The sequence below is a fragment of the Corythoichthys intestinalis genome, chromosome 7, assembly GCF_030265065.1.
Source record: "Corythoichthys intestinalis isolate RoL2023-P3 chromosome 7, ASM3026506v1, whole genome shotgun sequence".
In the NCBI taxonomy this organism is placed as follows: domain Eukaryota; kingdom Metazoa; phylum Chordata; class Actinopteri; order Syngnathiformes; family Syngnathidae; genus Corythoichthys; species Corythoichthys intestinalis.
In genome coordinates this window covers 12950074-12975737 of record NC_080401.1, presented here as the reverse complement: position 1 = coordinate 12975737, position 25664 = coordinate 12950074, and the positions used below count along the sequence as shown (strand labels likewise).

The 25664-nt window shown below is 40.9% G+C and overlaps 1 protein-coding gene across 4 annotated transcripts; it reads left to right on the top strand.

The window, feature by feature from the left end:
- Positions 1-184: 184 nt before the first annotated feature.
- nasp (nuclear autoantigenic sperm protein (histone-binding)) lies at positions 185-14646 on the top strand. 4 transcript variants are annotated; one of them, XM_057841534.1, is made up of 15 exons: positions 186-351; positions 639-686; positions 774-887; positions 6945-7025; positions 8289-8395; positions 9728-10093; positions 10303-10361; positions 10428-10498; positions 10574-10647; positions 11029-11217; positions 13176-13348; positions 13425-13496; positions 13555-13626; positions 13978-14103; positions 14476-14646. In XM_057841534.1, exons 1-15 carry the CDS (start codon positions 314-316, stop codon positions 14512-14514), a joined length of 1629 nt encoding a protein of 542 aa, XP_057697517.1. In that variant the 5' UTR covers positions 186-313; the 3' UTR covers positions 14515-14646. The 4 variants fall into 4 exon arrangements, with proteins under 4 accessions (XP_057697520.1, XP_057697519.1, XP_057697517.1 ...); XM_057841535.1 differs by having other exon boundaries at positions 231-351; positions 642-686; XM_057841537.1 differs by lacking the exon at positions 9728-10093 and having other exon boundaries at positions 185-351.
- The last annotated feature ends 11018 nt before the right edge of the window (positions 14647-25664 follow it).

The following is a 25664-nucleotide window of genomic DNA, read 5'->3' as shown; positions in this document are numbered from 1 at the left end:
TATCTCATTGAAAAACACATACGCCTTGCCAGAAAAATACAAATTTGATATTTGACCTTGAATTGGCGTAAATGCTGCATCAATGTGAGGAGAAACATGTTTGTTCCCATCCTCGTTGAATGCATCACGTGCTGTGTGTTGCGGCTCCTTTAAAGAAAATCTCCCGCGTTCCGAGTTGAGCGGAAATAGAATCCCTTTTTCCTCTATTTAAGCGCGCCAACAAAGACTTCAACACAGTACACAGGACTCGAATCAATTGGCACAATAATTGGTGCTTTTGCCTGGCCTCATTGCTCTTCCAAGCCTACGAAAGATGCCAGAGGAAACGTCCGTCGCGTCAAGTTCTGGGAGGTAACGCCTGTAATTTTGCATTTGAATTTTTAATGTACGGAACACAACCGTGATAATTGCTAACACTAGTAGCCTCACATTGCTACCTTATATTCTCCCGGCATGTGTACTGTATCTTCAAATACACTCGGTAGCTGTTCAAATGCTAGCTAAGTAGCCGTTTAGCTAACAATATATAGTAACATACCATTGCGTGAATGAGGTACGTCAATGACCATATCGACCAAACGTTAAGTAGCGTTACCTAATAAAGTGCTGAATCAGTTTGAGTTAATTGTGTTTTACAGCAGCATGGACGAGAAGCCGTGCTCGTCGTCAGCAGCTGCGACGGACAGGTGAGCGAGTGTCAGAACGTTCTACTCGCTGGGCCTTACCAAGCACTTTGAGTGGACTTGATTGCACTATGTATGTCATTGTAACAGCTCTGTCGACGTCATGGAGGAGGCAAAGAAACTCATCGGCACTGGGAACAGACATCTAGTGATGGGTGACGTGGTCTCTGCGGTCGGCGTCTTTCAGGAAGCATGTGGCATGTTGTGAGTACACGCAGAATTGTTTGTCACGTTTCAATTCCGACGGATCTGCATTCGTCCAAATGAAATAAATTTAATCATCGAATCAGCAGAGCTGCCAAACTTATTTATGATCCCTGATTATTTTTGGACTTAGTCGATGTATCGGTTTAAATAAAAATCGCAGTAATTTAGCCTTTCGGTCTTTCAAATTATTTTTTATAATCTATTAATTGAATAAATATCCCCCCCCCCCCCCCCAATTCAAAAATAGAAGTTATTTTAGACATGTTGTAAGTCAGACATTTTTATGCTTCCTGACTTAACTGTAGTCTACAACTACAATTTTAAGAAGGTCTACAGGTAGCGGTGTATTTGGCAAAAAACTTTTTCTACGGTTTGTCCTATCATGTACATTTAAACGAGGGTTCTTAAAAACGCCCTCCAGAGACGTGTGAATTCTGTTTGTGGCGCCATCATGTGGACGCTGATAACCGAATATTTATACAGTGGTACCTCTACATACGAAGTTAATCCGTTCCAGGACCTTGTTTGTAAGTCGAAATGGTCGTATGTCGAGCAGGATTTTCCCATAGGAATACATTATAATTCCATTAATTCGTTCCACAGCCCAAAAACCTGCACTAAATCCTTAAAAAATACTGCTGGTGCTATTACAAATGGCAATTACACGTAGCAAAACAAATAAATTATAAATCAAAATTGGAATAATGTAATAAAAAGAATAATAATAATTCCTGTAATAGTGTAACGAATCGGGTTCTAATAAGGCGGACGTTTTTTTGTGTACCTGAACGCACCGCGGGGCTCACGTGCCAGAGACAGACCGGTGAGCTTGAGTTTCACTTTCACTTTGAATGTTCTCTTGAGAACACCATCAATTGCGGCAGACAGCAGGCGTTTTGTGTTGAATAAGTTGTAAAAGAAATGATGAAAACGTGGCGAAGCTGGCGATTTCTTTGGAGACAATAAGAATTGTCAGCTTAATTTATAAAGACTGGCGAACGATGGTCGGAGGAGGACCGTGGAGATGTATTGTTGAGCCATTTCACGGATGCCCACCCCACGCTCATATTTTTCTGTCATTTGCATCTTCATTTCGAAGGTAAGCATCAACTTTTTCCTTGTTTCACCACCTGTACCAACCTTTTCTGAAACCTGTGTTGATTTGTCACACAAGAAAATCCGCCGTGCATTCGTCTGCGGTGCTGCCATTGTCGTCGTATTTCGAGCATGTCGTCGGATGTAGAAACAAATGGCGAGTCAAATTTTACGTCGGATGTCGAAAAGTTCGTGTGTCGAAGCGATCGTATGTAGAGGTACCACTGTAACTGGAAACTTCACTGCCATGTTACTACGCCACTCATGAGACCAATGTTTGCATTTGGAGTAAATTAGGCTAGGTTCATACGACAGGTCTTGATGCACAAATCCGATTTATTTATTTTTTATTTATTTTTTATTTTTTTTTGGGCGTGCCCGTTCAGACTGCCTTTGTCCATTGAGACTAGGGATGTCCCGATCCAGGTTTTTGCACTTCCGATCCGATACGATATTTTGCACTTCCGATCTGATACCGATACTGGGCGATACCGCTACCGGCCTATCTGAGCATGTATTAAAGTTTAAAGTTATTTAGCCTCCTTAATTAGTTGTCAGACTCATGTTGAAAAAGGTTTTAGTACTCTTGATGACAACTAGCCAGCTGAATTAGGTGAGTTTGAATAACACACAACGGTTTGTAACAAGAAACTGACCTGTTTATTATGTGACAAACACAAAAGATTATAAATAACAGAAATGGCATAGTCAGTCAGTAAAATGTGCAAATAATATTGTAAACTGTCAGTGGTAAATCCCACAAGTCCCCCAAGCTATTAGATGCTTTTAATGTTTCGTGCATTAGTTACAAAAATTGTATAAAAAGCCTCTCAGGTTTAAATAAACGACTTTCAGTTTCAAGTTAACATTTTAAAACCGTAAATAAACTACTCAAGTCCCCATTCATGTATCAGCAGCTTTAAACTACACTCAATTAATTTAATTTTACGAATCAACTGTTAGTTGTTAAAATTGCTCCCGTTATTCCATAATTTCCCTTCTGTCTACTTTTGACATATGAAAGTTTTAAAACTGTTTTGAAGATATTCAAGTCAAGATTTTGCTGATTTAGGAGTATTTTAGATAAAAAGTTAATTAGGTTCGCTTGGAAGGTTCACTACAACACCCTACAAGGGAAGTCTCCTGCTTTAAGATGGCGGCTGTTTACTAACGCACAAAGTTTTCAATGCATGTGTTGCTCACGCTGTAGAGTCTGTCATTGTGCATCTAGTTCTACATACATATGATATCTATTAGACAAGCATGTTTACTCTCGGGACGCAATGCGGTCCGTTCTCATTGTGTCCCGAAGACCTCGCTGTGTATTAGTTTCGCTTTACTTGACATATTTCAATAATCGGAATTTGGATGTTTGTGAATCATTCTCGAATCTTCCACGGAAGAATCGCTCAAGGATGTAATGAAGTCTGGGCATGTTGTACCGTGGTTCTAATGCTGCGTTCCAGAAAACTGGGATGTTGGACTTTTCCGACCTCTGACTAGGAAAATATAATTGGAACACCACTCGAACTGGGAGGTCCAAGTCGCGAAGTCGGAGAAAAAATGACTACCCCGACTTCCAAGTTGTTTCAATCTGACGTCACTGGACAAAATGGCGCTCAAAAACATGAATGATAACACAATAATGAAGTAAATCAAGTTTATTTGAGACGCCATGTATTATTTTTTCCTCATACAGTGAATTATCTTTGTTGTGCTATGTTTTTATATTGACTATCAGCAAAGGATGGAACTTAAAAAAAGGCAGTTTACAGTATGGGCTATAACGCAGCCGTCGTTTTTCCTCTATTTGATCGCTTATAGGAAGGCAGGTTCGCTGGAGGTCAAAATGTCTTTGGATGGCCAAAATAAAAAACATCTCGTCGCGATCAGCCATCTTTGTTGTTTACATTTGCTTGGAATGCTTTGAGGTCGGAACTGGTACCATCCGAGTGGGATAAATCTGACTTCCCACTTCTCTGGAATGCAGCATAATGTTGGACGGTGCGTCTTTACTCACGAGTGATGATGGGGCGTGATTGGCATGTTCGTTTTTGAAAGATTACCGGCGAAAAGTAGCACTAATTGCGTTGTCTATGCGAGGGCGGGTCTATAATGTCCCACTTCGGCTTTACTTCCGCTTTACGATGCGACGTCACTGTCTAAAAATAGCCTGCGTGCGGTACGCCATTGAGACCATTCAAGTAATTCGCAGTCCGACACTCGCTGAGCAAGAAGACCCGCATGCGCAGAAGCATCATAACAAATGACCACACATTCTGGCTGTAATCAGTCATTCCAGGGATATCATATTTTGCTTTTCAAAAAGAGGACATAAATAACAGACATAAATTATCACCATTTGGGCTTAAATTCAAAGTTGATATGGATCGATAGCATGCACGCACTGTCCGTGCATGTCACACACACATACGGGCAGTTTGCCCCGACTCTCGGCCGTGTAATGAATGTTGAAATATTGCTCATGTAGAGCAGAGAGAACGATCATTCTCAGGCTTATCCTCAACCCATTTTTTTTCTTTTTTTTTTTTTTTTCTGACTGTTGTTAAGCCCGGCCCTTCCCCAAAAGCAGTGTTCAATGCAAGCTAGGCGCTAGTAACTCACAGCTGCACCGCTACCGTAGTCTCTCTCGCTCCATGATGACGTAATTGCTGCATGAATTCAGATTTGAGAGACTGGACAGTACAGACTGCCGCGACAGTCTGGAAAAATGTGGCCCAGATCGGATTTGAATCGCATACGAAAGTGGCCCAGATCGGATTTGAAATGGTCCACTTCTATGAGATTTGTCACGTTCAAACAGTCAAGGTAATGCCTCACTCGAGTCGGGGAAACGCGAAAAAAAATCTGATTTGTGCATTAAGACCTGTAGTATGAACGTAGCCTTAGACTGATGCTTTTTTGCTTCCCTTTATTTACAAATTTGCAGTGTTTCATATTGAGAAACACATGCTAAGGATGGGGGTATTATGGACAACTATGGTTCGTAGTATAAAATTAAAAAATTTCTCACTACACAAGTCAGGCACGGGGGCCAAATGCGGCCCGTGGTCAAATTTCATCCTGCCCCCAGCCTCTGTCATAAAATCAATAACTTCTAGCCTGCACACAGACTTAATAAATTGATCAACAGTACTGCTATCAGCATTTGAAGTCGCGTACACGCTAAATGCTGCTCCTCATTTACCCAGAAAAAGCAGCAGCACTCTAAGCAACATTACCCCATGTGACCTTTTACTCCCAATTTTCTAAAATGGCGACAATCAACAAAAAGTTGACTGCGACGGCTGACGCTTCAAGGATGGAGGAGATTGGACTATTTCTTACCTAAAATACGCAACAACTGTGTCCGCCTCATTTGCAAAGAGACAGTCGCTGTTTTTAGAGTTCAATGTGAGGCGATTTTACCAAACGCACGGACATGTACGAAAAGATTACAGGGAAGATGCGTAGCGAGAAATTGAAGCTAGTTTAATTTTGCAGCATTACTATTTCACAAGAGGCCGAGAGTCGAAGGAACTCCACAAAGGCTAGTTGCGAGATTGTTGAAATTATTAAAAAAAAAAAGCAAATGTGACACAGAATGGCTTGCTAAAATTTGCTTAAATATTTTCTACGCTAAGGTTGGCCCCCACAAATTTTACCACACCAAATCTGGCCCCCTTTGCAAAAAGTTTGGACACCCCTGCACTACACAAATTGGACAAGTCCTGTTCATTCAAATAGTGTTGCGGATTTTTTTTCCCCTAGTGGGCAAAGCGCTGATGTAAATTGTGTCAATGACTTTTATTTTGTTAAAACAAACTAACCAACAAAATGAAATCAGAGGAAGCACTCTAATGAATCTGTTTTCTTTACCAGTTGTTCATAAATGCAATCAAATTTCAAAGCTCACTGATAGTAATTGTCATACAATTTAGTTTGAACAGGAGTTTGTGTTGAAGGACTCTAAGCTGTTATATAAATGGGGTTTGTGTGGTGTTCCTTTTGTAGAAATGAGACAACTTTAACAATAAAGTCCTAATATGCTTCTACAACACAATACAAAGACCCTTAAGACACTGATTAGCATAATCGCTAAGTGGTAATGTCCCATCAACAAAGAATACAAACAATACAGCTGGCTTGAACTCTCCTCACACTGGACCTAACACACAAGACCATCTAATGCTCGACACTTCATAAAATTGCTTCAGCAACCTGAGTGTAGCAGTGAACTCTTGCTCTAGTCACTGGGACTCATGCATCCTCACATTACACATGAACAAGGACCCAAACGGGACTGCTTATAGCTGCTGGCAAAAATCGATAATCAAATTCACTCCGTTGTTAGACTTGTGTATATAGTATTTGCCTGGCGCACTGTAAGTGTAAACGCAATTCCGGCTCACAATATATGCTAAGGTATGTTATGTCTTAAAGTGGCTTTAGTGTGACTGAATATTACTCTGGGCTTTTTGGCAGTTATTGCATTGGTAGGAAAAACTGTGCTGAGAACTTGGGCAGCCACTGTTTCACTGTATCAGTTTTCCAAAGAAAAAGCAAGTGATTACAAAATGTCATTTGATTAATTCGAATCTGCTTTTATGAGGGGCTACAAGATTACTCTTTTTCAGTGTCATCAATGATATATTTCTAGACCTGTAGCTTTTGTCCCCCCAATCCTTCTGCTGTGAATTGGAATCAATTTTTCTCTAGTAGAGGTGTAATCCATTTGAAGTGGGAGGGCCGGCAGCAAATATTTGTTTTTGTTTGAGGGTGGAGCTGCTGCATTTAGCCATACTGTGAGCTGGTGATGTACCGGACTTTTGACTAGGTCGTGGGCCCGAATTGTTCACCTGTTACTATGCCAATGGTGCCCAAATCTAAATTCAGACTTCAAAACCTGAAAATCATGTCTGCCATATTATTGATATTTGCTGTTTTCATCTACTTCAGAGCTGCCAGATATGGAGACACAGCAGATGAGTGTGGCGAGGCCTTTTTCCTGTGTGGAAAGTCCCTACTTGAGCTTGCCAGGTAACTTCAGTGATTTTGAGAATCTGCCGATAGTCCCAATCAGATAGTGAACAAATTTCTATCGTTTCCACCATGCACACACCACTCTAGCAGCTACCCATTAAGTTCCCACATTAGCTTCCAGAATGTTCTCCTATTGGCCTGTTTACAGTACTTTTTTAAAAAAAATTTGGTCTATAAATTGCTGTAATTGGCAATGGCGCCATATACAGCTTAAAAGGTTGTAACGTGTCAATCAGCCTTTATGTTTTGGGCTGTTGACCAACAGAATAAGTCTCAAAATGAGTCTTTGGTTTTCATAACCAATTTGACGGTTGACTTCATTATATAAAAGAAATGCATCTTCTAGTGTTAAAAACGCGTCCTTTTGGAGACAAATATTTTTGATGTAAACTTTTTATTTGAAAAGATTTTGGTGAACAATTGCATCAAATGTACGGACGTGAATATTAGAGATGTATCGGAAATTCGATGGCTAAAATTTTTGGCTGAAATGTGACTGATTAAAAATGTGGTATCGGTCAAACGCTTTTTGCACAACGTTGCATTACCTATACCGCAAAGCAATGACACAAGAAAATTGCTCTGTAGCATGGACTTGCTACGAGAGTCAACATGTCCGTTGAATGAGTGTTCGTATGTTTTGGCTCACTACTGTGATTCACTTTTGCAGTGGAAGAACACTTCTTCCCACTTTAAGACCTCTTTTCTTGCCTTTTTGAGTGGCACAGATTAACTTCTATAAACCACACCCTACCTCTCAGTGACTAAAGCGTTTTAGAATGATCCCTTCAATTTTCAGAAATAAAACTGCATTAAGACTTGATATTAAGAAAATCTGAATAGTTGCTTGTTAATAAAATTTATGCAAATTTTTGAGTAAGATCTGACTACTTTTTTTTCTTAAATACTAGTTTTATTTAAACAAAAAAAAATCTACAAAAACTGGCATGACCAATATTTGAGTTTTTAGAGGGTAATCATAGTTGTGGCTACATTGCGGAGGAAAACGTTTTTGCAATAAAGGTGTAAATTTTAATTGGCATAAAAATCAACTTTTCCTTTCTCAAATGCCCTGAGTGTTATTAGAGTAACAGCTTGTCATGTCAGTGTTACTGTATGTAGTGAATTTTATTTTGAGTAAAATTCTAAATTACTATCTGCTAGAACTTAGTTCAACTTTCACTCGTGGCTGTTTAAGATCATAAGCGGTGAGAACACAAATGGTTCAGTTTTATGTAACCTGACTTTTTGTGTGTGGAGGATGGAGAACACAGTCCTTGGAAATGCTCTGGAAGGAGTTCCGGAAGAATCTGAAGATGAGGTCCCGCCTAATAATTCAAATATTGAAAGTGCCAACAACCTTGACGGTAAGGGCTCCGCATTAGTCTCTGTAGATTAGAAGCATCCAAACATCCTTGAATGATTTTATCAGGATTTGGATGACACCCCCAACACCTAATCTTATTTTCTAGAGCTAATATAGAATTGTTTGGTTGTGACCTCATGAAAACTGTGTGGGGTAGGTTAGTCATTGTGTTGTAGAAGTTAACTGTGGGGGCGGGGGTTGATTGGAACAGATTTCTAACATAAGGACTTCCAGCAAATGCACTGCAATGAAATGCAATCTATAAAATCATGCCAGGGTAGTTACCAGCAAAACAAGATCCCCCCCCCCCCCCCATTAGGTATTATGTATAATGCACTGTAAACGGCAAGGTGACTAAATGGCATGAAGTCATTGACACAATGCTACACATCATGCATATAAACTTTCTGCAATGCAAAAACTTTTTTTAAGTTTCACATATACTGTGCCACTTATTAAAAAAATGGATCAAACTTGTCAGTTACAAGGTGTTTTGCCAATTTTACAACCTTAGCAATTGAATGAGATTTTAGATATTTCATGCGTTTGGTCCATTGTCGTCAATAGTGGATTTTGACACTGTAGCTTACATTTATTTTACATTTATTCAAAACCACATAATAGGTGTGTCCATCACAAATTTTATTGATTATGCAATGGATTCCATGAGGTGAGGTACATGTGCCGATATTAGTCTGCCTTCAATCGATTTAATACAATATTACGTCAGTACACATTTAGCACTCTGCATTTCACTTAAAGCAATAAAAACACATGGCACGTTTGATTTGGATAACTTTGTTGCTGAAACATTGACGATGTTGTAATGAAAACTAAACGGCATATGCAAAAGATGACTTTTTAAAGATTTTATTGATTTTTTTTTTTTTTGTTGACCAATCTGGTTGTGCTTAACAAGTTGATATACTGATCCTGATTTTTTTTTTTTCCCTCTCCCAACTACTTGTGTATTAGCTTTATTGCGAATTCTTTGGCCAATTATGAAATTACTGCACACTGTGATTCTTCAGTCAATTTTGATTTACATTCTGCATGTTGAAGCCTATTTGTTACATTGATGCAGAAATGTACCAAAATATCCTAATTCTAAAGGTTAAGTAACTCATTTATATGGTTGTCATAGATTTATAAAGCCTAGTCTGGCATTTGGTGGAAATGACAAATTACAATGCTACATACATACATACACCAATAAGGCTCAAGTTGCATGCCTGTGTATTTTGTCAAAAGAAGGTAATTGCAAGCTGTAACGCAATAGGGAATTCCTTGGACATTGAGCCATACTAATTTAACATATGCCACTGTGGTGCAGAAAAGACTCTCGATGAGCTACGAAAGCAGGTGTATGATGCAATGGCGGAGAAGCCTGAGGCAGTAGACACGAAGCCGGAGTCGAGCTTGGAGAACAGCACTGAAGTGAAGCTAGAAAATGGTGTGGCAAAGTCTCCTTCAAAACAAGCTGGGAATGACTGTGGGAAGGCTCCTGATTCCCAACTGAATGGGGAGGAGGGAAGTCTTTCTGAGGAAGCTAAAGTGAACAGCACTGGGCAAAGCCTCACTGAGTCCCCCGGAATTGAATGTGTGGCAAAGACTGAAGTATCTCAAAAGCAGAATGGTGAAGAAACTGAGGCAGACGAAGAAAATGGCCACTCCAAACCTGAGGAGGAAGAGACGGAGGGCAGGCAGTAGACCTTTTCATAAAACACTATAATTGCATGATGGGTGTGTCACAATCCTTGGTGGTTTAGTCAGTCCTTGGTGGTTTAATTTGTATTTTTTTTTTAAACTGATTATAGTTCACATGCTGGTGTTAAAAAAAGTCTTTTGGGCAGTTTTTGTGCACTTTTGTCACGCTTCTAAACATGAATTATTTTCTTGCTGATGAAGAGGAGGATGCTGATGATGATGACGACGATGAGGAAGGGGATGATGATGGTGGTGACAAGGTAATTTCACTTTTAGTGTATTTTTATTTTATTTTTCTTATAAATCTTGTGTCTAACACTGATCAGGAAGAGGAGGAAGTGGGAAATCTGCAATTGGCTTGGGAAATGTTAGAGGTGGCGAAGGTTATCTACAAGAGGTAAGTGGCAGATGCAATGGATGAGCGATTTGTAGACTTACTCATTTTAATGTAATTTTATCGAAATTGCTTCAGAAAGGAAAGCAAAGAAGACCAGCTAATGGCCGCACAGGCATTCTTGAAACTTGGAGAAGTTGGTGCGGAAACGGGTAAGTTTGGCTACATTTGTTTCATCAAGATGTTGGAATTGGTGCATCTTATGCTTGAATTTTTGAATGGTAAATGTTTGAGAAGTTGTTAATTGTAACTTTTACAGCTAATTGCAATTCAGTTGTACAGTTCAGTCTCTTTGCGGCACAGCATAAAACTACACTGAAGGCTTGACATTCTAAATTCAAATAAACTTCTCTCCACTGTTATTGCAAAATGGTGTGGATGAGACATGAACCACAGTAGTTGGAAATCACTAATCCTCACTTTGCATGCAGTGTCTTGGAAATATTACGCATTACTAGTAAAGGAGATTGTATTTTGAGAATTGTTGCAGCGTGTGTAAAACATTTATCGTTCTCCTGTGCTTTGTCTCATAGGCAACTATCCTCAGGCACTAGAAGATTTCCAGGAATGTTTGACTTTGCAGCTAAAGCATCTTCCTCCTCATAATCGTCTGCTGGCAGAGACCCATTACCATGTTGCCACAACACTATGCTACATGAATCAGTACAGCCTGGCAATTCAGCACTACAACAGCTCCATAAAAGTGATTGAAACGCGCCTCGGTAAGACCAAATAAAATTTTTGGTAACTTTTTATAAAATTGAGGCAAAACAACTAGAAGTGGGAATCTTTGGGCACCTAACGATTCGATTACGGCTACGATTCGATTAGTGAGGGACCCCCCGCGCCAAGTTATTTGCTGCTTTTAATGTTTCATACACAAGTTACAAAAGGATTCTCAGACTTAAACTATTTTAGTATCAAGTTAACAGTAAAGAAAACACTGAAGTCCCAGTTCTGTATTAGCAGCTTTAAACTACATTAAATTTAATCTTGTGAATCAACTGTTAGTTGTTAAAATTGCGCCTGTTATTTCATTAGTTCCCTTCAGTCTACTTTCGACATAAGTTTTAAAACTGTTTCACCATTTAAAGATTTTAAGTCAAGATTTTGTTGATTTAGAAGTATTTTAGATAAAAAGTTAATTAGGTTTGCTACAACAGCCTTCCAGGGAAGTCTACTACTTTAAGATGGCGACTGTTTACCAACGCGGGCAAGTCTGTAATTTCACATCTAGTTTTCGATACATGTGCTAACGCCGCAGTCATCTCATCTAGTTCTATATACACTAGGCCTGAACGATATTGGAAAAAAACTATTGTTGCGATTTTTTTAAATTTATTTTTTTATTTTTTTTTTTGGGAGTGGGGAGGTTTGCGATATTACGATATTAGAAAAAAATATATAAAGAAATTTTCACTAGATGACTTGAATAGCTGTTTGGAAATACTTTGGATAACTCACCGTGACAGTGTATTCATATAAGTTTCATTTGTGAATGATGAAGATTGCTGTATGAAGGGATCCAGGAAGCCATGTCTGCATATGCATATATATATAACAGCAACAAAGTTGTAAAAAAAATCTTTAAACAAAAATACTAAATATTAAAACTATATGTGCAGCTGTACTATAGTTATTTGAAAAATACAATTTACAATAAATTATAAAAACTCAATTGAACTTGTAAATAATTGAACTGAATAACTTTAATTCAAATTTCCTGCCTTCCTGATAGCTGTCTCAGAAATAAAAGGAAAAGACATTCGTGCAGCTGTTATGTATTTGTCTGCATATCGGCCACCTTCTTTGCTCAGCAATTCTCAACTGGGTCTCAGATTTTTGGCCAAGACTACTAGTTTATCCACCATTGCAGGCTCGAGACAAGAATGTTGGCACGTAGTAATGTTCCCACTTTTATTAAAACGCCTCTCTGATGGGAAGCTTGTAGCAGGAATGCATAGATACTTGCGTTTCAAATTGTCCAGCATGTTCGACGTATTACTACTTGTTGAGGCAGTCGACAGGGCTGTTTTTTTGTTTCTTATCTTGATAGCCAAAATACTTCCAGAACTACTTTTGAGACTGTCTTCCCTCGCTTCCTTCAACGTGTTGCTTGGTTTCAGTTTGAGAACGGCCCCTCCTCCTTTCACCCCGCTGTAGCAGGGGGAGGAGCCCATGACTGCTGAGCTGGAGGGAGAGACTGCGCTCTCCTTCCCCAAAACGTTAGTGGAGTTAAAAAAAAAAAAAAAAAAAAAAAAAAAAAAAAAATTAAAAAAACTATCGCACGTCGTTGCGATGGGACTATTGCACAAGAGCACATCGTGATGGCGATGTTTAAACGATATATCGTTCAGGCCTAATGTAAATCTCTTATCTACCTTAGCATTATGTGGACCTAGTTTGTAGCGGCAGTCGGGTATTTTTTTAATCTAGGGGCGAGAGTTGTGCATTGTCATTACCTGGGTAATGACTAGAATGATGGTTACTCTCAGTCAGTTCCTCATTGCGTCCCGAAGACTGCGCTGACTTAGTTCTGATTTACTTGACATATTTCAATAATTGGAGTTTGGATATTTGTGAATCAGTCTCGAATCTTCCACTGCCGAATTGCGAAGAATCGGAAATTTTTGCACACCTCTAAACTACAGGAATGAAACCTATCCAATTATTTGTGTAGCCATGTTGAAGGACTTGATCGATGCTGCTGAGGGCAACAAAGAGACAACAGAGGCGAGCACTGAGATAGAAGAGCTGAAGCAGCTTCTGCCTGACATTAGAGAAAAAATAGAAGATGCTTTGGAGACCCAGAAAACAGCCAGTGCTGCCTCTTTGGCCATCCAGCAGACTCTTGTAGGTCCAGCCTGAAATTAACAAAATCGTCAAGATATTGAACTTCATCAACAAGCTTTGCCAAATTACCTTTCAGGGTGGTGCTTCAACTTCATCAGAAACCCAAAGTGAAAACGGAGGCAGTTCAGCATTTGCTGTCCCCACTCAGGTAAGATCATTGTTGAAATGTAGAACTGGTTACAAAAAATGAAAAACTTTTATTTCAGATTCCAGTGAAGTCAGCTGATGGTGCAGCTTCCAAAGTGGCCTCAGACATCTCACACCTAGTCAGAAAGAAGGTGAGATGAGTTCTTAGAAGTTGGTTTGAAACATATAAATTGAAGCACAAAATGGTATATAGGTATTGCGTGCGCTGCTCTTGCACACAGTGACAAGTTTCAGAGCAATCGCTCTTGTCAAGTGCTCTTTACTGTGTTGTAGGTAGTTCGGCGAGCTGTTGGGTTTTGTAGTGATCCTTGCTTTTTGGGGAATGGACATTTGTATGAATGATTTGTAGCAGCCCTTCATTATCTTGTTTAATGGCACATGCAATTGGTTATTGCTAAATTTCTCTCCAGAAATCAATCTGGAATGCAGTTGCGAGGCTTTCAGTCTTGTCCTTCTTCCCCATGTTTTATATTTTTACACAGAGGAAACCAGAGGAGAACAGCCCCATAAAGGACACTGATGCTAAGAAGGCCAAACAGGAAGCCACAATTTATTGCAGTGGAAACTCTAGTGCCAACAATGGAGTTGAGGAGCAAAAATCACAGGAGGCGAGTGTTAGGCTTGTATTGTTATGCAATACATTTAAGCTAGCACTGTTGAGCTATTGTGGATGCTACCTCAGAACTTGGCTAGAATGAATGAAGCTTAACTTCTTGAAAATCCTTTTTAAGACAAATGTTCCTGGCGAGGACATGGAAACTTTAATGTGATGTGAGCTCGACCTTTTGTTCACATGTTCAAACATGGTTCTTGGGTACGACCTTCAAATGACTAAAGGTGGCCACGCCTTTACTTGTGCAAAGCAATTGTATGTCAGTTAAATGCTCCCAATTGCAGTAGCAATATGAAAGCAACCTAGAATATGAAGCTGCACTGTTCTCTGGCCTGTTTGCTAATTTTATTTTGTTCGTTTCCTGCAGCCTGCTGTCCAGTCAGCTTCTGTCCAGTCTTCAGCATGACGAACCACGCTTCCTGCGCCAAGACCAGCATGCTTACTGCGTTATGTTCAAACATTTGTATATAAGATCCAATTTTCATAGTTTTTGTCTGTCCAGTTTTGTATACTTACAGTAAAACTATTTGCAAATTAACATTTGTGATGCATTTATTTTTAACTTCCAGATCAAGCTCTAATTGATGTACAATATTGGCCTGTTCAGGATTAATTTCAGATTTTTAATTTGCAGGTTAAACATAAATATCCATATCATGTAGATATATGGTTTTTAAACATTTCTGAGCTTTTATTTTTAAATGGTGGGTTGTCACCATTGGTGTATTGCTGATGACTGGTTAGGCATTGACCTAATTGGAGTACTGCACGCAACCTTTCCTCATTAATATTCATGTTAGCAATTGTTGCTAGGCGGGTCAAGCTCCCGTTTGTCCCTAATGGTGTAGGAACGAGATGTTTCCTGAGCTAAACCTACCAATTTTGTCTGAAAATGATGTCCCTGGTGCCAAATTCACTGGTAGAGATGTGGAAGAATATATAAATGTTCAGTTAGAGATGGCTTGAGTGTCGACGGCTGACAGATGGGGCAGGGGCAGACCTGATCCAGAGGTAGCTTTTTTTTTTCGGCACCTTTTTCTTGTGTGCATTGCCTTACACCACTGACAATGACATTCTCCTGTTTCAACAATCTATCCTTTACCACCATATCCCTGTCTTGTATATTTCTGCTGGTTGTCTTAAGTCTGTTCTTGGGGGTAATTTACATTGCTATTTTTGTGTAGTCATCGCAAATGCTACTCAGTGACTGCCATCGAACACTTTAAACAGAAAAGGTAACAGCAGTGAAAGTCGGATACCATTTTAATTTTTTTTCAGGTCATTGTCAGAAGCAGCACGGCAAAACGCCACGTTAAATCCAGATGGCTTTGTCATCTGTATGATCATGGCCCACAAAGTGTCCTGCATATGAAGGTGAATGGCTTCACCTTGCTGGTGTTAAACTTGTCTTTTGGACATCTGCACAAGTTGGTCATTTTTTTCCCTCAATTTTTGGATTTGGGGAAACATGAAAATGTGTAGTCATTTCTACAAGTTCCATAGCGGCATGATTACTTGGCGTGTTCTTTTTTTAAAAGATTTACCAGCAGAAAACAAGCAGTAATATGGGTTGTATGCGAGGCTGTCTGTTGACCCACTTCCGGGTTACCAAGGTGACATCACGTTCTAAAAATGGCATTAGTGAACCAAATGTTAATATTTGCTACGTTTCATCCAGACAAGATAAAATCCTTTACAAAATTTCTGAGGGCATGAAAAAACTGGTGTGCTTTTAACAGGTTTGCAGAAGTGCTTTGTCCACAAAAACTAAATGACAGTTTTTGTTTTGCTTTTCATGCTTCCGAATGGTTTCCCAATGTTCAATTTTGGATGAGAAACAATAGTTCATCTGTGTTCAACATAATGTAGCGTTGCAAGTAATGCTTCAGCCTCCCAACATGTATCGCGGCGCCATGTATGTAAACTTTCTAAGCTGATATTCTGTGCTAATTCTTCAGTTTTCCTTTTTCATTACTTGCGAGTTATGCAATTTAAAATCAAATTTATATATCCCTTTACAAAAACCTGAGGTCCTCAAACTGCTTAAAGCAAAATACAGTAGCCCAGGGTTCACTAAATCCGGACCTCGGTGGCACTTTTCCTGTCGTGTTTTCCACGTCTCTCTCCCCTAACACATCTGAATCAAATGATTGTCATCAACAACCTCTCCAGAAGCCTGATAATTATCCTGATTATTTTAATTCAGGTATGTTGGAGAAGGGAGACATGGAAAACACGACAGGAGAAGTTGCACCGAGGTCCGGATTTAGTGAACCCTGCAGTAGCCTATAGTTAGTGATAAATAAAAGGCAGGAAAGTACTATACAATAAAATGCATCACGTTCAAAGTCAATACACCAAATAAAATCTGAATACAATAAAACCCTTAAATATAACCAGACTACCCTAGTCAGGAGAAAAGGCAAGTCTAAAAAAGTGGGTCATAAACCGTGATTTAAAAAGGCTTAGATTAGTAATCGTGCAGGGGGCAGGCTATTCCACCACCTGGGGGCAGCATCCGCAAAAATTATCACCCCACTGTTAAACTCGCGACCTTGGAATTTAGTTGGTTTGTTTTAAAACCATGTTTGAATGACATTTGATATAATGAACTACTAATATTTGTTTTTGTTAAAGTGGTATTAAGCCTTTTAAACTGCTTCCAAATTGTGGGTGCAAAATGATCCCCGCTTCTTGATATGTGCCATAGCCACACTATTGCTGGTCGATGCAATGAAATGAAGTTGGATGATTATTTGTTGACATAGCAGTGTGAATGTATAATAGGTTGAACAATACTTTTTGTATCTAAATATTCAAAGTTTAAACAATATGTATTGTTTGTATGAGTTGAGTTGAGCACTCATCTGTGAAGAGTATGGTATAGGGGTGCACGATATCCATTTTTTGAAGCCGATATCGATAACTTCCTGCTCCTCAAGGCCGATACCGATACAATAACTGATTATATAGCCTACATGTAATTTTGCAATGTATATTCACCTGAGTTTTGTAGACCTTGTAGGTAAGAAATACTAGTGGTTGACCGAACCAGAATTTTCATGATGACATGAACATTATTATAATGAACAAACCAAGGACAAGAACAGTTTTGACTTCAAATAAAGTGCCCATATTAATTTTTCAAATGAATATAATTCCATTCAATCGCAGTCAGTCAATATCATTGACGATGTGTTCCCCTGAACATTGAGCACTGATCTAAAACAAACATAAACCCAACAGGTATTGTGCTTTGTCTGTAGATAAAACATTTGGTGCAACAGGTGAGGAGACTGATGTCGTTTTGGTCAATGAAACAACTTTCTTAACCTGGCAATTATAGAACAGCAAGCCTATCAATAACCAAAAGGCCTCTCAAGAAATTGTAAACATAATACTGTAAAATCCAAACAATTACCATAGTAGGGTTTATAACTCAGTGAAGGAAAAATATGGCCTCTAGAACAGTAACAAAACTTTGCATACTGGCAAAACAGGAGTAGAAACAAACACACACATCCCTATCAGACACCGTGCCAAAAATATTAATAGGCTCGATAACATTGTTACCGGATTTATTGGGATGATGTCACAATTCCTATTATCGGACCGATAATTATGCAACTCTAATATGGTACCAAGGATCTATCTATATGTGTTTTCTGACATTTCTCAAACTTGTCAATTAGGCTGCATAGTTCACTTATGTAATTTCCAGTAGTGGAAGAAGTACTCACTTTTTTTTTTTTTTTTTTACTTAAAAGCACAGATACGGGCAAAAAAAAATGCTTAAGTAAAAGTACAAGTATCTAAGAAAAAAATTACTGGAGTAAAATTACAAAAGTACTTGCTTTAAAATTTACAAGTAAAGTATTTTCTCCCAATGCAGCAAGGGCGTAGGTTTGTTCTCAACATTGGTAGGGACGCTATCCCGCATGTACACTTTTTGCTGGGGCCGGGACATTAATAAAACCAAACAGATTGGTTGAACTGGGGTCAGGGCTACATTTCTCACAAATATGAACCTAATTTATTGTTAGGCTAAATTCTCAACGCAAAATAAATCTGTACTGACTTGTACTAACTTTGTGTATTGGTTCAGGTGATACATCATTTGATTCAAACCTTTGTTTTCAAAAACTACTAAAGAAGCATTCTGAAAAATTCCAGAATACATGCCTGGATTTCATTAGGAAATTTAAACTCAAATATTTGAACATAAATTATATTAACATACACAAAAAATACACACTTGTTAATAATCTAAGCATCCAGGAATGCAAAAAAATAAACATTTGTCTTCAGACTATTCAGCATTGTCTGGCTAAATAGATAACTATAACTGAAAAAAAAAAAAAAAACTCTAGGTTTAACAAAAATAATTACTAATGTAGCCTTCCTTCTAGTAACACAATTGCTTTTGTCCACAAACCACAGCTAACGCAACAAAAAATGAAAAAATTTTACCTCGACTATGATTAATGTATGATTATCTGAAAAAGATTTATGCATAGGCTACAAATAAAAATATTCTTTAATAATTACTGGAGAAAATAAATACATTTTAAATGAATGCAAGTCATCAACTAATCAAACGTGCGTTTGAGGGGAAAAAATGGACCAGCCCATTCAGCAAGCGAAAAAGGGTAAATGTAAGGTCTGAACATAAGACTGAAAATAATTCACTTAATAATGGTAGGGTCCGTTCTATCCTTACAACATATGAGAAGACAATTTAAATGACCTATCGAACTGAACTCATTATAAAACACCTAGCAAAAAGTATGGAATCACCAGTCTCGGACGAGCACACACTCAGACATTTTATCATGTAGAACAAACTCAGATAAAAAGCTTGAAAAAAATAATGAATTAGTTCAAAAGTGCAACTCTTTAGCATTCAGAAACACTAAAAGGATTAAAAAACATTGTGGTGGTCAGTAAATGTTACTTTTATAGAGCAAGTGCAGGGAAATATATATGGAATCACTCCATTCTGAGGAAAAAAATATGGAATCATGAGAAACAAATAACAATCAAAACACATCTCTTGTATTTAGTAGCACCACCTCTGGCTTTTATGACAGCTGGCAGTCTCTGAGGCATGGACTTGATGAGTATTCTTCATCAGTTTGGTGCCAACTGTCTTTGATTGCAGTTGCCAGATAATCCTTGCAGGTCGGATGCTGTTGGCCATTTTTTTTCAATTTCCACTTCAGGTTTACAATAGTGTTGAGATCTGGGCTATTTGCAGGCCACGAGTCTTTCTCCAAGGAATGCTTTAACAGTTATAGCTCTGTGGCATGATGCATTCTCATCTTGGAAAATGACAAACATCCATCCATCCATCCATCCATTATCTTCCGCTTAGTCCGAGGTCGGGTCGCGGGGGCAGCAGCTTTAGCAGGGAAGCCCAGACTTCCCTCTCCCCAGCCACTTCAGCCAGCTCCTCCGGCGGGATTCCAAGGCGTTCCCAGGCCAGCCGAGAGACATAGTCTCCCCAGTGTGTCCTGGGTCGACCCCGGGGCCTCCTACCGGTGGGACATGCCCGGAACACCTCTCCAGGGAGGCGTCCAGGAGGCATCCGAACCAAATGCCCGAGCCACCTCAACTGGCTCCTCTCAACGCAGAGGAGTAGCGGCTCGACACCAAGCCCCTCCCGGATGACCGAGCTTCTCACCCTATCTCTAAGGGAGAGCCTGGACACCCTGCGGAGGAAACTCGTTTCGGCCGCTTGTATTCGGGATCTTGTTCTTTCGGTCACGACCCACAGCTCGTGACCATAGGTGAGGGTAGGAACGTAGATCGACCGGTAAATCGAGAGCTTCGCCTTTTGGCTCAGCTCCTTCTTCACCACAACGGACCGGTGCAGAGTCCGCATCACTGCAGATGCTGCACCGATCCGCCTGTCAATCTCCCACTCCCTCCTACCCTCACTCGTGAACAAGACCCCAAGATACTTGAACTCCTCCACTTGGGGCAGGATCTCATCCCCGACCCGGAGAGGGCACTCCACCCTTTTCCGGCTGAGGACCATGGTCTCGGATTTGGAGGTGCTGATCTTCATCCCAACCGCTTCACACTCGGCCGCGAACCGCCCCAGTGAGAGTTGGAGGTCACGGCTTGATGAAGCCAACAGCACCACATCGTCTGCAAAAAGCAGAGATGCAATGCTGAGGCCACCAAACCGGACACCCTCAACGCTTCGGCTGCGCCTAGAAATTCTGTCCATAAAAATTATGAACAGAATCTGTGACAAAGGGCAGCCTTGGCGGAGTCCAATCCTCACTGGGAACGAATTCGACTTACTGCCGGCAATGCGGACCAGACTCTGACACCGGTCGTACAGGGACCGAACAGCCCTTACCAGGGGGCTCGGTACCCCGTACTCCCGGAGCACCCTCCACAGGACTCCCCTAGGCACACGGTCGAACGCCTTCTCCAAATCCACAAAACACATGTGGACTGGTTGGGCGAACTCCCATGCACCCTCGAGGACCCTGCCGAGGGTGTAGAGCTGGTCCACTGTTCCACGGCCGGGACGAAAACCACACTGCTCCTCCTGAATCAGAGATTCGACTTCCCGACGGACCCTCTTCTCCAGCACCCCTTAATAGACTTTACCGGGGAGGCTGAGGAGTGTGATCCCTCTATAATTGGAACACACCCTCCGGTCCCCCTTTTTAAAAAGGGGGACCACCACCCCGGTCTGCCAATCCAGAGGCACTGTCCCCGATGTCCACGCAATGTTATAGAGGCGTGTCAGCCATGACAGCCCCACAACATCCAGAGCCTTTAGGAACTCCGGGCGGATCTCATCTACCCCTGGGGCCTTGCCACCGAGGAGCTTACCAACCGCCTCAGTGACTTCAACCCCAGAGATCGAAGAGCCCACCTCAGAGTCCCCAGACTCTGCTCCCTCAAAGGAAGGCGTGTCGGTGGAATTGAGGAGGGCTTCGAAGTATTCTCCCCACCTACTCACGACGTCCCGAGTCGAGGTCAGCAGTACACCATCTTCACTATACACAGTGTTAATGGTGCACTGCTTTCCTCTCCTCAGACTCCGGATGGTGGATCAGAATTTCCTCGAAGCTGTCCGGAAGTCGTTTTCCATGGCCTCGCCGAATTCCTCCCATGTCCGAGTTTTTGCCTCGGCGACTGCCGAAGCCGCAGTCCGCTTGGCCAGCCGGTACCTGTCAGCTGCCTCCGGAGTACCACAGGCCAAAAAGGCCTGATAGGCCTCCTTCTTCAGCTTGACGGCATCCCTTACCGCTGGTGTCCACCAGCGGGTTCGGGGATTGCCGCCACGACAGGCACCAACCACCTTACGGCCACAGCTCTGATCGGCCGCCTCAACAATGGAGGTGCGGAACATGGCCCACTCGGACTCAATGTCCCTCACCTCCCCCGGGACAAGGGAGAAGTTCTGCCGGAGGTGGGTGTTGAAACTCTTTCTGACAGGGGATTCTGCCAGACGTTCCCAGCAGACCCTCACAATACGTTTGGGCCTGCCAGGTCTGGCCAGCAACTTCCCCCACCATCGTAGCCAACACACCACCAGGTGGTGATCAGTTGACAGCTCCGCCCCTCTCTTCACCCGAGTGTCCAAAACATGTGGCCGCAAGTCCGATGACACGATTACAAAGTCGATCATTGAACTGCGGCCTATGGTGTCCTGGTGCCAAGTGCACATGTGGACACCATAGGCTGTTTGAACATGGTGTTCGTTATGGACAAACCGTGACGAGCACAGAAGTCCAATAACAGAACACCACTCGGGTTCTGGTTGGGGGGGCCGTTCCTCCCAATCACGCCCCTCCAGGTCTCACTGTCATTGCCCACGTGAGCGTTGAAGTCCCCCAGTAGAACGAGGGAGTCCCCAGAGGGGGCGCTCTCCAGCACACCCTCCAAGGACTCCAAAAAGGGTGGGTATTCTGAGCTGCTGTTCGGTGCATAAGCGCAAACAACAGTCAGAACCCGTCCCCCCACCCGAAGGCGGAGGGAGGCTACCCTCTCGTCCACGGGGGTAAACCCCAACGTACAGGCACCAAGCCGGGGGGCAATAAGTATGCCCACACCTGCTCGGCGCCTCTCACCGTGGGCAACTCCAGAATGGAAGAGAGTCCAACCCCTCTCGAGAGGATTGGTACCAGAACCCAAGCTGTGTGTGGAGGAGAGTCCGACTATATCTATTCGGAACTTCTCTGCCTCACCCACCAGCTCAGGCTCCTTCCCTGCCAGAGAGGTGACATTCCATGTCCCAAGAGTTAGCTTCTGCAGCTGGGGGTTGGACCGCCAAGGCCCCCGCCTTTGGCTGCCGCCCAACTCTCTACGCACCCGACCCCTTTGGCCCCTCCCACAGGTGGTGAGCCCATGGGAAGGACAAACATATTTTCAATTAAAGGGATTAGAAAGCTGTCTAAAATTTCAATGCTAACTTGTGCATTTATTAAAGATTTAACCACAGCCATCTCCCCAGTGCCTTTGCCTGACATGCAGCTCCATATCATTAAGGACTGAGGGGATTTTGGTTTTCTTCAGGCAGTCATCTTTGTAAATCTCACTGGAACAGCACCAAACCAAAGTTCCAACATCATCACCTTGTCCAATGCAGATTCTTGACTCTTGACACCTTGTCCAACGCAGATTCTTGACTCTTGACAAGGCTGATATACAATGACAAATTTTATTCTGCCAAACTAAACAACAAAATCGAATAACGGGGAAGCAGGCTGTAATATAATTGATCAGTTTTCTTTATCAAACAGTTTTTTAATTATATAATCAAAATCTAGTTTTAAAGCCTACTCTCTTGTATGACAATATACTGTTTGCGTGTGTGTTGTGTTGAAAGGAGCCTAAGTTGTCATGTGAATGGGTTTATGTGTATGTTTATAAGAAGAAATGAGACATTACCTAACAATAATTCAAGTGCTAATATGCTTCTCCAAAACACAAAACAAATGGACACTTAAAACACTAATTAGCATAATCACTAACTAGCTTAGCGCTTTGTGTTAAGTACTAACGTCTCATCAACAAAGAATACAAAGAATACAATTGCTTCATTTACTCACCTCTGACAGAGACACACTGGATCTAACAACACTAAAGACAGTCTAACTCTCGACATTTCGAGTGTTAAGTACTAACGTCTCATCAACAAAGAATACAAAGAATACAATTGCTTCATTTACTCACCTCTGACGGAGACACACTGGATCAGTGACGTGCGGTGAGGTTCATGGTTGGTGAGGCACTGACTCCTTTAGTGTCAGATTTCCAAATATATAAACCAAAAAGGGTAGCTTATTCAATTGGCTACTGGTTATTTCATATCTCATCAGCATTCTTCTTATCGATATGTAAAAGTAAGAAAATAACATGCATTTGCGATAATTCATGCAACATAAATTAGAGTAAAGAGTGGTGTACAAAACCACAGAATTCAATTCTGACCTTTAGTGAAATATTCAGTTGTTTTTAAAACTTGTAATTCTGATACTTTAATCAATTTATTACAGATTGCTAAACAAAAAGTGTGAAAAGAAAAACAAAGAATATTTAATTTAAGGCCAAAATTTAGTTTTTAAATATTCTATTGTATTTTTCTTAGTCTAAGCTCTTTTAAAAAAAAATTTTTTTTATAAGATTGAAATGAAAACTGTTTGTGGTCTTGCGCCTGTCCTTCACCACAAAAACCGCCGTTACTTTGGAAGAGCATAGGTTTGGTCTCAACATTCGTACACTGTAAATGCTAACATTCAAATTAATTAAATGTGATAAGTGAACTACACTCAATTTTCATCAACCTGTTGTGAACACTACTTTTAAATAAGTAAGTAGTAATTTGGGGTTGGAGAACTTGCTTAACTTGATATATCCCAGTTAAGTCAAATTAGAAAAAATAATTTCTTGTACCCAGTGTCCTTTGGGCGTTCTATCAGACATGCGCAGATCTGCCCTGCCCACTTTCGCGGTCTTTCCAACACCTTTCTCAGTTATTTTCGCCATTGTGGGTTTACTTGTCCTCAGCACACTGATTTGGTAAGTACATATTTTATTCTTTTGTAAACCGTCGATTTGTCTTGTTGTAGTGTAGTAGCCTGTGTGCTGCCAGGGAGGAGAAGTGTCAATTACATCAAATATCACCGCTAGCAAGCATGCTATATGACCGTGACAGGAACCTCATCATTTTCAGAAACAAATGTAGACTACAGTTTATGGTAGACTCCCATTTTATGCCGGCCGGCGTTTTGAATTCTTGACAGACGGGGCTCGTAACGTTTTTAGGCGATGGGAGAGGTTTTTAAAACCGATTTAAAACAGTTACCGAGCGGTTTTAAGTTAGCTAGACCAGGGGTTCCCAACCTATTCCACTAAGGCACACTGTGGGTGCAGGATTTCATTCTTACCAAACAAGATGACAACACTTTTTCCCCAATCTGGTGTTTTACAAGTGCAATCAGTTGATTGCAGTCAGGTGTGGCTTGTTTTAGCAGAAGCCTCATTGGTTCAACTGTCTCTGCTGGATCGGCTGGAACAAAAACCAGGACCCACAGTGTGCCTTGAGGACTGGGTTGAAAACCCCTGAGCTAGACCGAGGGGAGGTTCGCTTCCTGTTTTAAAAATAAAAACACTAATTCTATCGTTAGCGGGTGTTTTATTTTGTGAAACTAACAGGAAGTGCCTTAATCACTACAGCTAGCTTGAGTAGCGCCGAATTTGCACGTTGTGGATCTAAACGGCTACTTTCTCACGTAAAAATGTTAGAAATGTCGATAAAGTGATTTATTTACAGAGTTAGTGCTAGAATTAAGTCAGCTTCAGCCTGTCTATTTCGGCTCAGGTAAGAGCTAAATGCACAGTCAGACCTTATGTGCGCCAACGTAATCGGTTCTTGCGTTGGAGCAGGGGTCCCCAAACTACGGCCCGCGGGCCGGCCAGATACGGCCCGCCTCCACAATTGGTCCGGCCCCCTGAACCCCCCCCCCCCACCCCCCCACCAATAGTGTTATTATTTCCTGGCTTTTTTCTGTGAAGAACCCAGACAGGGTTATTTGGTTATTATCTATTTAATTAATTGTGTTATTATTATTCATTATTATATGATATTATATTATGTTATAATTATTTTTATTTTATTTTGTTCCAAAAAGAATTCAGAAAGGGTTATTTAATTATGGCTTTCTGAAAAACAATAATTTTTTTACATTTAGGCACTGCTGCAATCGTCACACTTTTTCTGTTACAAACTGACCTGGCCCCTCATCAGAGAAGGGAAAAGTCATGTGGCCTTCACAGGAAAAGGTTTGGGGACCCCTGCTTTAGAGTGTTTGTCATCTGCCCTTCCATTTGCTTTTCTTCATGTGCAGTGCTCCCCCTCCATGTTTGATCAAACTGCACTGATAATTTGAAATTGTTTTAAAATGCTTTAATCGCAAAAATCAGAGGACTAGATCACATTTCCCCCTGTTATTTCACCACTTTAACTTTGGTCTAACCTAATATAGGAATACAGATAGAAAGAGTGCAGAGATCACACTCGACGCC

Bases quoted from the DNA above. Each gene is read 5' to 3' on its own strand.
- nasp (XM_057841534.1), top strand. From the start codon at position 314: ATGCCAGAGGAAACGTCCGTCGCGTCAAGTTCTGGGAG. The intron at 13,627-13,977 runs GTGAGATGAGTT...ATTTTTACACAG, and splicing joins CACACCTAGTCAGAAAGAAG to AGGAAACCAGAGGAGAACAG. The intron at 14,104-14,475 runs GCGAGTGTTAGG...CGTTTCCTGCAG, and splicing joins AGGAGCAAAAATCACAGGAG to CCTGCTGTCCAGTCAGCTTC.